At 37.8% G+C, this 13,825-nt stretch overlaps 1 protein-coding gene across 5 annotated transcripts in view; it reads right to left on the reverse strand.

Moving 5' to 3' along the window:
- CD47 (CD47 molecule) overlaps positions 1-13,825 on the reverse strand; it is a 59,232-nt gene that overhangs the window by 34,864 nt on the left and 10,543 nt on the right. For all 5 annotated transcript variants that reach the window (XM_081071007.1, XM_081071004.1, XM_081071005.1 and 2 more), the window contains exons 2-3: positions 9,995-10,342; positions 749-838 (exon numbers count right to left, since the gene is read on the reverse strand). In XM_081071007.1, the coding sequence (XP_080927133.1) occupies positions 749-838; positions 9,995-10,342 (438 nt within the window). The remainder of the gene's footprint in view (positions 1-748; positions 839-9,994; positions 10,343-13,825) is intronic.

Raw genomic sequence — 13,825 nt, forward strand, 5'->3', positions numbered from 1 at the left:
AGTTATTTATTGAAAAACATCCACATACAAGTGGACCTGCACAGTTTAACCCTATGTTGTTTAAGGATCCACTGTATAGCTGAGTATAACCATCAACCAGAATGCATATTACCTTTTTACTTAGTGACAAGTCTACATTGTTGAAGCTAAATCTGATACAGCCTTAAGATCTGCCCTGAGAAATCTGGTCACATGATTATGACAGCAAAACACGATCAAAGAACACAACCCTCCTGTGGCGACTTCCTTAGAGGCTGCAGAATTACACAGTAAGGATGATAAACATGGTTCACACAGGGCTTTTCCAAGGATGAACACAGGTATACAAAGAAGTTCAAACTGGGAAATTAAGACAGAGAAGTCTTAATGCTCAAAAGGGCAACATCCTATCTTAACACTAATGCAAGCTGTGGCCATCACTTTACCAAAGAAAATAATGTGTGTAAGTCTCTATAAACATTAAAATCAGCAAGAATTTAGGTATATTAGGATTCCCACTATTCACTGTTTTAAAAAAACCATCTCAGGAAGGCAGCAAATTATGGGGGAGAGGGGAGAGGGAGAATATTTATATATATGTACATATACATATGTATACATATATTCTTAATATTAAGATTATATATTCTTATTTATAACATGATCACACTTCCTAATACAACTTAGTTAAATATTTCACTAATATTGCCTCCCAGAAATAATTATTTCATCACCAAAACAGAAGTGAAAAATAGAAATTAATACTTACTCACAATACCAAACTGTCCCCAGAACAGAAGTATAGCCAACATTGGGAAAATAACAATAAGGATATTTTCATTTGGAGAAAACCATGAAACTGCAAAGAAAGAAAACAAAAATCACAATATTTACTATAATAACTTTAAGTCCTGTCAAGGAATAATCAACAATATATTTTATTGTGGAGATAGAAAATAAAAATTCTTAATTAAAACTGTGGCCTTAAAATACATACCTACATACATAATTACACATATAATTTCCTTATATAACACATTTTATTTCTAAAACAAAAACCAGTTGTTTAAGCGTTTCTCACCCCCGTTTCCCTAACCTAGGGTTTATGGAAGGTCACATGCCACAGGAGCTGAGAACAACGCTCTGCAGCCCCACTGCCTGGGTTTGAAACCCAATTCTCAAGTACAATCTTTGTGACCTTGGATAGCCTCAACACCTCTCTGTTCTTCAACTGTTACACCAGTACAAGCCAGGACCTTCATCTTGAAAGATTGTGGTAACTATTAACAGAGTTAAGTTATGAAAAGGGCTTAAAACAATGCCTGGCACTTACCAAGTGCTCAGTAAACATTAACTCCATTTATCATTATGTGCTCTGACGGAACATGCCTGTATGTGTACAGTGCCCAGAGTTTACCTATCAGTAACAGTGAAGTAAGTCTTCCCATAAAGACTGACTCAGGGGACGAAAGTGAGGAAAGCTGTACAACTGAGTACTCTCCCCTGACTGACTTAAGACCCAGACACATGTGAACCCTAGCTTTTCTGAAACTTACTCTGGAACAGAAGGTGTATTTGTGAATAACTTGGCTTGAAATGCCTATTTATATGTAAAGTAACACGAGGAGATTTAGGTACTAAGGAAGCTTCTAGTAAGTGGTTCACATGATACCTAGACAGTGAAAATATCGCCACGCATTTTATATAAAGGAAACTGTGATAGTCAGACTTCAAATGAAATTTGTTGACAACTTTTAAAAATTAAGTTTAATCTCATTTGGTCAACTCTTGAAATTTCTTCTGTAACAATAAAGCCAAGTAAATGCACCAAAAGCATTTCAGTGTTTGCCTGTGCAGGGGGAGAAGCTGTTGTGTGAAGAACACTTCTTCTGAGTACTGGCCAAAGCAAGCATGGGTGTTCCTTTCAAATTAACCCTTTCAAGCCCTTCACTGTTCTGCCTCTCTGTATCAGCATGTGACACAGCATTGGGGGCTGTCATACCATAATGCTAGCCATGCATTTCTTGTGTTAAGCTTATAATGTTAAACTCTGGTAAATGTTCACAATAATCCCCAGAATATAACAACACTACAAGTGTTTAGAGGTACTAGCTTTCTAGTATCTAGCATTTTGCCCTATACATGGCAGAGACTCAAAAGGTACACTGGTGAAGGTTGCAATGGTCATAAGATAGTTCAGTACGTGAATGTAAGACTTTTTCTTTTATGCTCCCATGGTTGCAGATCTCCACCAAGACAAAGATGTTTCCAGATAATCTAAATCACCACCACCTTAATTTCCAACTGAATTACTGAACCACAGTGGCCTATAGCACAGAAAACTTATTTCAATTCGGCCTAAATTCCTACCAGGAAAAATCTTTGTGAATTTTGCTTAGGTTTTCTATATAATGCCCAAAGGATTTGGTAAAAGCTTTATGATCTAATGACTATTCTGAATCAACTTACTTTTCTCTACCCACTTTCTCGATTATTATGTTTTGAGTTGGGCACATTTCTTCTCAAATTCTAACAGCTATTACATGAGAAATTATTAACCCCTTCTTAAGGCTGAGGAAACAGAGGAACAATAAATTAAGGATCTTCAGTATCTTAAGTTTTCATGTCCCAAACTGACTCGATACACCCTCCCCATTTCCAGACCTCCCCTCTTGGTTTTCGCCATTTCAGTGGTGGAGACGCCATTCCCCAGTCGTTCAGACCAAAATCCCTGGAGTGATCCTCGCCTCCTTGGTCTCTCTCACACCCCACATCGGGACCAGCAGGCAATCCTGCGGGCTCTAACCTTCACAATATAGCCAGCATCTGATCTCATGTTCAAGATGTGCTTACAATGAAATGTTCTTTCACTGACCTCTCCCCCAACACAACAGAACAATCTGAAACAATCTTTGGATCTAGTAACAGAAATCTATTAGAGAAAATAAGAGGTATGTTTGACTGGGGTCTGACCACTCATTTTGCACTTACTACCCAATATGAGCAGGATATTCACTCAGCAGTGGGCAAGACAGGTGGGGCCAGAGGTTGAGGAAGAAGGGTTGAAGAACAGACTCTTGTGGGTAGTAAGGAAAGGCCCTGGGGAGAGGAACTGGACCTAAGCCTTGGATTGGAAGGAGTCTGCCGTGTGAAGACAGGGAAAAAGAGACTCCAAAAGAACAGCAACTTCGAGCAACCAAATGATGGCCACTGTGGCTAGAATTTACTGATACATGAGGAGACAGGAAGAGTTTGCTGGGCCAAGACCATGTTGGGTCTTAACAGCTTGTTAGGAGAATTTGTATTTTATTCTGAGAGCAATGACAAATGATTGGAAAGCCTCAAAATGCAGACGAAAAATGACCTGATTTATTTAAAATATTCTTTGGTGGCCTCGTGAAGAATGAATTCTAGAGAAATAGGACCTATCAGAAAGCTACTGCAGCAACTGGGTAGAGACAGGAGGGAAGATGTGGCCCACAAATGCAGTCCTGAGTCCTGAGTTCACTTTTACTTGTACTTAAAGACATAACAAAGAATTGTTCCAAAGGAAGGTGGCTAGAATGGGGATCCTGAAACCATGAGCAATGGCTGAAAGAAGTGGAGATTCTTACCTTAAATAAGAATAAACTTGGGAGAGAAATATAGCCCTCCTAGTGAGTGAGAAATTGCCTGATTGCAAGTTTTAGCTTGACGAACAGAAGAATCAGAACTGCCTGATAATAGACCAAGATCCATTAGGAAGTAACAGTCTCATCATGTCAAGCATTTAGGCAAAAAGTATGAATGACCAATTACCTGGGGTGTGATAGAAGTAATTGCTGAATCAGATGGCAAGATAGACTAGATGAGTACTAGATGACTCCAAACCTCTGTGCAGAAATAATATTTCAATGACAGGAGAGGGCAGAATCATGGAACAAAAAATATTATTGTCTAAGTGATTCTTAAATCACTTACATTTAAGTGATTTAGATTAAGTCATCAGAATCACCAGAGGGTTTATTCAAACTTCCACACTCGCCCCTCTCAGCTCCCACCTCAAGATTTTAATATGTTCCCCATGGTAAATCTGTGTGTGAGTGTGTGGGGAGGAGAGTTGTCCATGATTCTCGCAGATTAAAAATCACTGTTTGTAGACCTCTGCAGTATAAATGTGTTACCTCTGTCTAATTTGTTACAGTGAGAAGAGTTTGAGGATCATTGAATTGGACAGTCAAGTACTAAATGAGATACTGGAGAAAAACCCAATGTTTTATATAAAACCACTCATATGCCCACTAAGCTATTGATTTGTTATGGCTGTGCTGTCAGATGACTTTAACTCTTGTTTCCTAAGGGGAGAAGGAGACAAATTCTTCTTTAAGGTCCTTTTCAGCTCTAAATTTCTATGGCACTAAGAAAATAAACTTAAAATGGACTAAAAACAATATTCGATATTTTTTGACCTCAGGATTAAGAAAAATATTAGGCTGGTGCAAAAGTAATTGTGGTTTAAAAGGTTAAAAAAAATTGCAAAAACCACAATTACTTTTGCACCAACCTAATAAATTCAAGGGCATCTACATGCTCATTCTACTCAAGCTATGGCCGATGACTCTGCCCATTAGTCTCCCCCAGTTCCTGGTCTGGTAGAATGGCTCCCAGGAAGATAACTTTCTTGCTAGTGGAAAGGCAAAGAAATGATATTAAGTAGGTGTGGTCTATGGATGAGTACTTCAATTTTGCTCCCCAGCGTAAGTATGATAAAAACCCAGTACTTCATTTCTCTTATCATTGTGTACAAAATGAGATAACCCAAAAAAAGTGAACAAATCACGCAAGTGTGCCTCTCCCTCAAACATATACAGGCATACCTCATTTTACTGTACTTCGCTTATTATGCTTCAGAGATGTTGTGATTTTTACAAATTGAAGGTAAAATCTTCCACCAGTCAAACTCGCTTTACTGCAGTGGTCTAGAACCAAACCCACAATGTTTCTGAGGTATACCTGTACGTAGTAAACCTTCACAAACACAGAAAACACCAGTTTCCACAAAAGAAGCTCACAATACAATTTAAAACACTAAAATTCAAGCCAATTTTTACTTGACGTTTCAGGATTGTGGGTGTTGGTTTTTTTGAGATACTGAGTTGGCTCAGCGATAGTCCCAGTTATTTAATCAAACCCAGAATTCTAAGGTGGCTCCCCAAATCCCTGTCCCCTGCAAGCAGTCTTTCGTAACCTCTCTCCCTTGAAGGACATGGTACTGTAAATAGGGTGGATTTCACTCCCATGATTATGCTGTGTTTATGGAAAAGGGGATTTTGCTGGTGGAATTAAGGTCCTCAAATCAAATGACTTTAAGAAACAAAGATTGTCCTTGGGATCGAGGGGGCTGACCTAATCAAGCAAGCCCTTAAAAGGGTCTGGGCTCTTTCTGGCGAAAGCAATTCAACATGTGAGAGGAATTCAACAGGACAAAGATTTTCCACTGCTGGCTTTAAACATGGAACTGACTGTGTGTAAAGCATGGGCACAATCTCTCAGATCCGAGAGAAGCCCCTCAAGCAGACAGCCAGCAAAGAAACAGGGACCTCAGTCCTACAACGAGAAGGAACTGAATTCTGCCACAGTCATGAGAGCCTGGAACAGGACTCCAATCTCCTGAGAAGACAGCCTGGCCAACGTGCAGTCTAGCCGTGTAAAACTGAGTGGAGGACCCAGTCACACCGTGACCAGCACGGTGACCTGCACGACTGCGAGCTAATCCATGGGTGTTGTTTTAAGCTGCTCCACGTATAGTTATTTGTTACATAGCACTAAAAACAAACACAAGGCTCTTGTAATGCCTTCATGTCAACATCAGGAACATTCTATATATAATGTTGACAACGATGGAAACAGCAACTCTGCTGAACTTGAACTGACCTTTTTACACAAAACTCTCAACCTACTTGGAAAAATGTAAAATATTAAATTCCAAGTTTTTGTATCCTTAATCATATAACTGTAGATGTTAATAACAAATTTTATAACTACATTTACATTTATGTACAGTAAATGTACATTTGGTTGTTTACAAGGTGTTGTCACAGAAACCATATGCCATAGTGGTCAAAAACAAAACAAAACGAAACAAAAAGTCTGGGTTTTGAAGACAGACAGATCTAGGTTAAAACCTTGGCTATGATGCTAACCTTGAACAAATACCCTAAATCTCTCTTCTGGTAAATGGTAAGGCCTATATGTATCCCCCAGAGTCCCTGAGAAGAGCTCTATGTATCTCCGAGAATGCCTCATCTGTTAAATGGGAAGACCCATATACCTCAGTCCTAGAATGTCACAGGACACGACATACATCAAGTGTCTGGCATGTGCTTGAATACGTGTTAGGTTACGTGACTGGTCTTAATTGGACTGTTACCATTCCTTGAAAGCAAGGATCACATCTTAGTCGCCACTGAATCCCATGTGCTTCGCACAGTGCTTGGCACACAGTGGCACTCACAAATGTTTTCTAAGTAAGAGAGATATTAACTTATTTACATCTCAAACAATCCTGTGATGGTAATGGTATCCCCATTTTACAGGTACACCCAAGCCAAAAAGATTGAATTTCTTTTTTTTTCTTTTTTTTGCCTTATCTAAGTTTTCATAAGCTAGAAAATGATGAAGGACAGGAAAAGCTTTCTAAATTCAAGTCCTGTGTTCCTTCCATTGTCCTATACTGTATATAGACACCAGAGGTATGTAGAACTATACCTCATAAATAGTATTTCCACATATTCAGTCCTAGTGCACCCCAAAGGCAAACAAAGAATGGCCACCATTACTTCACATTCTACTATGCAGAATTCTCTATTAAGCAATTTCTAGTTCTCATTTATGGCAATATTTGAGAAAAAAAAGCACAACAAAGTAAAAATGATTTCTATTGCCTAATGCTCCAAAGTCCACATGACGAGCAAGTATCATTATCACAATACATTTGTAAGGATTCTGCCCCAATTAATCTTTTTGAGCAGAAAACTTTTTTGTTCTTTTAGTCAAAAATGGTGGAAAACAATACCACCACCAGATGCTTGCAAGGATGTGGAGGAAGTAGATCACTCGTATGTTGCTGATGAAAATGAAAAATGTAACGAACCACTAAGGAAAACAGTTTGGCAGTTTCTTTAAAAACTAAGCCTATACTTACATACAACCCAGTAATTGTACTTCTGTGCATTTATCCAGAGAAATGAAGACTACATACACATAAAAACCTGTACGCCCAGCTCCACTTGTAATAGCCAAAAACAACTGAAAACAACCAAAATGCTCTATAGGATGTAGATAAACAAGCCATGATATACCCATACCATGGAATAAATAGGGGAGGGGGAGAAAGAGAGAGAGAGAGAGAGAGAGAGAGAGAGAGAGAGAGAGAGAGAGAGAGAGAGAGACACGAACTATTGATACATACTACCACACGGATAGATCTCAAGGGCATTGTGTTGGGGGTGAAAAAAAGCCAATCTCAAAAGGTTACATACTGTATGTGTGACCCCATTTATATAACATTGTTGAAGCGACAAAAGCATAGCTATGAAAACAAATTGTGCTTGTCAGGTTAGGGATAGCAGGGAAGTGACTATAACGGGGTTGCATGAGGGAGGTATTTGTGTTAATGGGATAGGTCTATAGCCTGATTGTGATGGTAGCTACATAAATACACACGTGACAAAATGACAAAGAAATACATACACATGGTACTATTGTGAACTTGCTGGTTTTGAGATTTAACTACAGTTATATAAAATATAACCATTTGGGAAAGCTGGGCAAAGAGTACACAGCACTTCTGTGTTCTATCTTTGCAATTTCCTGTGACTCTAATTATTTCAAAAAATAAAAATGGGTGCAAAACCAAATGTCTGAGACCTCTGGTAGAATTTTCTACATTCTCTACAATAAAACAATCCCACCTCATTTTAATCGCCCAAAGAGTAAGCATAGCTCATATTTTGATAGGGTACTGTGAAAACAAGGAAAAACAATCACACATAAAATTATAAATTTTGTCTTCATCTCAGATATTGGTATTCCTTTCCCATCTGTCTTTATTCCATCCTCTGGACTCTCAAGTCTCTCAAGTTCACAAATTTCTCTCTCAATGACCTACACTACACTCTAAAATTACCACTCCCCCATGTCTTTTCTTTTCATTACCATGAAACTGCTCATTCCCTCAGAAAAATTTCAACTCGATTTTAGATTATCTAATTCCAGTCACTCACAGTGCATATGTCCCCTGTTGAAAGGTGTACTTAAAAAAAACGAAAAAACAAAACAAAACTCCTAGCCCAATTTAATATCAAATTAATAAAAGTTATAATGTAGGCCAGATTTCTGAGCAGAAAAGCCTTCCCAATTCTGCTGGACTGATCTAAGCCGTCTCTGGCTCTCTCCTCACTGCACAAGCACCCCTCTCACAACACCCCAGCTTCAACAACTCTTACTTCATAAAATACATGTCCCAGGAACACAACTAACATTTGCAAAGCACTTTGGTTTACAAAGGACTTGTATACATGGGATCTCATTTGATGCTCATTAGACTGTAGAATATGTAAAAGCAGGAATCTATTTTCATCCCCATTTTAGAGATAAGGTAACGATTCAGTGAAGTAACTTCTTCTTCTTTTTTTTTTTTTTGGTTGTCCATGGTTTACTGAAACTATGACAGCACAGAAGGAAGATTCAAACGGCTCCACGAGGTGTTTTGAAATTCATCCCAACTGTAGGCTGAGTGACCTGCAGATTGGACAGACTGCCAAAGTCCAAGAGTTTCAGCATTTCCTTAGTGTCTGGATCAGCTTCAATGATCTCCTGATCCAGGGCTGAGACCTCAGGAACGTAATTATCTCTCCTTTCTCGCTCCTCTTCCTGCAGCTTGATGGAGATGCCTCTTACCGAGCCTCTCTGAATCCGCTTCATCAGATGTGTGACATAGCCAGCGATTTTGTTGCGTTGCGGAGCTTCTTGCTTGGAAGTTCAATATAGGCAAATAGTTAAGTTGCAGAACAGGGGATATAACTCGGACCTCCTGATTCCCAACCCTAAACAGTGTCAAAACATTCCATCAAACTAAACACCCCATTCCCAATCTGGTAATGGACATTTTGTAACAGTAAATACTAGAAGAATAGAAGGCAAATAGTTGATACAATTAAACTGTTCTGATCTCATCTAAAGCAGAGGTTCTCAAAGGATGGTCTTATCCTGAGATCAGTAATATATCTAGTGTTTCTAAATAGAGCTTTCAAAATGCACCTGTATGTGGTTGAAGAAATCAGCTGGGATAGCAAGGAAAAGAAACAAAAGAGACTGTCTACTTTAGCTAACTTTACTGCTTTATGCAACTTCACCAACCCTGTGAAGAAAGGGCAGAATCATGGTGCAATAACCAAGGCTGAATTCAAATCAATTAACTCAGATCCCTAGTTCTCCCACATCTTTGCCAAGGAGAACACCATAGCAACGCAAGACACAGGAAACCTCAAAGAGTCATCCATGATAACCTGATTTCTAATCTCTTGATGCTCCTTCTAATTTATTCTTTCCCCAGAAGTGCATGCCTGGGACTTGTCAACCCTTGATCAAAGTGTAGGGGGGAAAAAAAGGCTACATAAATGGAAAGAGCCTGGAAAAATGAATCACATTAAAGAAAGTGCTTTTGATGGCAGCAAACAGAAAGGCAGAGTAGATGATCTCAGGACCACTCACCCCAACAGAATAGGCCTCACATCACAAGCTTGGGAACCACACAACACACAAATAACAAACAGCTAAGAAGTTTTACTATAAAAATATATAAGAGGAAACAAGACAAAACTCATGATCTTAAAGCTGCACACATTATATCAACATTTATTATTAATAGCCTGCTTTTTGATTCAAAGGAGTTCCTTGTCCCATTTTGCCCCATTTCTAACAGGATCAGGTTGCTGCAGGACAAATAAAAGGGAAGTTTTTATAGAAATCTTACCAAGACGGTATTTCAGTTCTACGACGGTATCGCCTTCTCTGCTTAATTCTGTTACTTCACAGGTGTAGTTTCCTGGAATGGCATGCTCCCTACTCATCTCCAAAGAGGCATTGCCTTTTAATAAATCATCTGGAAATATTTTTGCACTTGAAAAGTTACTGATGGGTTTGGGCTCACGTTTAGCTCCATCATAGGTAAAAAAGTATTTTCCTCCAAATTTCCACTTTACAAAGAGTTCTTCAAGGCCAGTTGCCTCTATGTTATAAACAATGCATGGGAGTAGAACAGTTGTATTGCAATTGGTGTATTCTACAAATTTGGTTACATTCAATATTAGTTGAGCCGAACCTGGAAAAGAAAAACAAAAGTTTCATTTCATTATAGAATTATATACTATGAGATCTTAGGTACTTAAAATCCTTAAGATAAAAGACAAATGCTTCAATTGTTCACTTAAGCAAGCGGTGCAGCTAAAGAGAGAAGATGGGCAAGATGGAAAAGAGAAACAAATTATTTTAATATTAAGGTGTACAGCTGGTAGACAATACTCTAACTTTTCCTTATTCATTCTCAGTAATACCAAGTATACATTACTATATATCTTGGGAATAAATTCAGCAATCTGTATTGGAATATGCAGGTATAGTATCTGGCTTTGGAAACTTTGAAGTAATCATTACTGCCTATTAATGTATGTAGAAAACTATTGTCCTTACCATGGGAAATTTTTGAACAGAAATTCAAACCAAATATTATATTCAGTCTCAACTTCTATACACTTCCTCCAAACAGAACTTGCTAAACTGATACAAAGTTTTTCTCTATTTTTATGCTGCATTTCCAAAAAAGGTGGTGGGCTATATCATACTTGAATATAAAAAGGAAATCAGATGATTCACAGCACATCTTTCCACTAGGATGGAAAGTCTTAGAATGCTAAGGAGAAAAAAATATTCTCTATGGATATCTCCCCACTGTAAAATATAGACAGCAACATATATTTTATATGCAAGTATTATAAAGGGTTATATACAATTGAAAGGCATTTTCTCACCACCACATTTCATTGAAACTACAGAACAACAATTTCCAAATGTATAGTACAGGTATGCCTTCTTCCTAGAAACCATAAACCACTTAAAATAAAGCTAAGAAACAAGTTGAAACCATGAGCAGATACTGATAATAAGCAGGCTTTATTCTATCAACTCTTCTCAATAGGATAAACCACCAGTTGTTGCCTTGTAAAATAGGGATTGGGAAAGTAAATGCAATCACTTATTTTACATCTAAAATGTGCAAGAATGTGGAGAAACTGTAGTTGTCTTCCATATTCTTCATCCATTTATCAACTTTTACCTAAGTAGCTGGTTGGTTCTTCCCTCAAAAAGCAAAGCACTAACAAATATAAATATCAACTTTAATATTAGGTTCATGCAAAAGTAATTACGGTTTTTGCAATTATTTTTAAACTTTTAAACCGCAATTACTTTTGCACCAACCTAACAGTTCATCCTTAAGATTTCTTCCCACTATTGGTGGGAATGCAGACTGGTGCAGCCACTACGGAAGGCAGTGTGGAGGTTCCTCAAAAAATACGAACAGAATTACCATATGACCAGACAATCCCTCTCCTGGGTATCTACCCAAAAAATCTGAAAACATTTATCCATAAAGACACGTTCACTGAATGTTCACTGAAGCTTTATTTATGGTGGCCAACACATGGAAACAACCAAAATTTCCTTCAATAGATGAATGGATAAAGAAGTTGTGGTATATATATACACAATGGAATACTATTTGGCTGTAAGAAAAGATGAAATAGGATCATTTGTGACAACATGGATGGATCTTGAGAGTATAATGCTAAGCGAAATAAGTCAGACAGAAAAAGCAGAGAACCATATGATTTCACTGATATGTGGTATATAAACGAAAAGCAACAAAAGAACAAGACAAACAAATGAGAAACAAAAACTCATAGACACAGACAATAGTTTAGTGGTTACCAGAGGGTAAAGGGGGAAGGGGGTGAGAGATGAGGGTAAAGGGGATCAAACATATGGTGATGGAAGAACTGACTCTGGGTGGTGAACACACAATAGGATTTATAGATGATGTAATACAGAATTGTACACCTGAAAGCTATGTCACTTTACTAACAATTGTCACCCCAATAACTTTAATTAAAAAAAAAAAGATTTCTTCCTTCTATATAAACTAGGAATAAAAATCAGGGGCATAGGATGTTATTATTCTAGGAACATATTATTGAACAAATGCCCACTGAAGTGAACGTTAGGATCTGGACAATAATTAGAAAGCTTGAGTACGGATCCTATGTGATCTTAAGCAATTCACTTTTCTGTGCCTTGGTTTACTCTCTAAGTAAGAAGATCCAAATGAACACTGGGCCACTTCACAGAATTGTAGTGAGCATAAAAGGAGAAAAATATATGGGCAAGGGCCCTCTAAACAATACTGTGCTATAAATATGCAAGGTGATACTATTAAAAACTACGCAACACAGTATTTTAATGCAACGATCTAGACCTTCTGTCACTGGCCAGTGCAAATTGTTCTATTTCTGGGGATTTGCAGTCTGAACCAAGGTTGTGGGCATCCACAGGCCACCTCTTCCCGGTTCTCTACATTTCTAGCCATCCCAATATCAGCAGGCCCCTCGGGAAAACCTGGACTTCCACCTGCATTCTTCAAAACCTTGGGGTTTTGAATTCCCGTGAGAAAGAAGCATTGAGGGGGAGCCTATAGTGTACAACAAGGAGAGAAGAAAGTTGCTGTGATGTTGGAATTAGAAAGGAAGGGAAGTGTCAGAAAATGTGGTGAACAATTCTGAAATAGACAAAAGGATGACTGGCTGTCATTTCAATGGCGAGCTGGGCAGTGTCTGACAGCTCTTTTGGGAACATCTGATTCAATAGGGGCCTGTGCCTTTCGCTGTGTTTGACAGGGCTACTTTACAATTTTGTAAGTCGTAGAAAACTGATGGTAATGCAAATGATTCATGTCCATAGAGATACAAATAAACTTTGTTCTGTAATTGATTTCTGCCTGGTGGAAGAAAGGATTTCAAAAAAATTACATTTTATAGCCCTGAGGATATTGACCAATTTGCATATATTCACAAATTCATTTCAGCATTCCTGACTGCCTATAAATGTGTCTGTTCTTCCAATTTTCTTTAAAAACCAAGACGATCTTACTATCTTGATGGTTTACTTATTAATACGTGAAATAAAATCTTTGACACATGTTCATTTTATATTTGAGTCAAGATTGTACTTTCTAAAAATTATCCTTTAATAAAAGAGATACAAGTCAAGAGCTCAGTTACCCTAGTGAACTTTTTTAGAAAGCTCCATGTAAATAAGAAGTGTTCAGCAAACACTCTACAATTTCATAACTTACGCTTAAAGAATGAATTCTTTAAAGAATATGGAAAGCACTAATGCACTGCATTGTTGCAAGAAAAAAAAAATCTCATAGCTGAAGCAGTTTAAATAGAATAAATGCTGTCAATAAAATTCAAAGTGAAATTGACCTGGATAAACCATAACTTGAATAACCCTTACACTAATAATTAATAAATAAGGGTAGTCCATAAAAAAATCACTCCACTGGGGGGTGGGTGATGAGGGTAAAGGGGATCAAATATATGGTGATGGAAGGAGAACCGACTCTGGGTGGTGAACACACAATGGGATTTATAGACGATGTAATACAGAATTGTACACCTGAAATCTATGTAAATTTACTAACAATTGTCACCCCAATAAAATTAATTAAAAAAAATTTATTTCAGTGAAG

This window comes from Rhinolophus hipposideros (genome assembly GCF_964194185.1).
Source record: "Rhinolophus hipposideros genome assembly, chromosome: 2".
NCBI classification, from domain to species: domain Eukaryota; kingdom Metazoa; phylum Chordata; class Mammalia; order Chiroptera; family Rhinolophidae; genus Rhinolophus; species Rhinolophus hipposideros.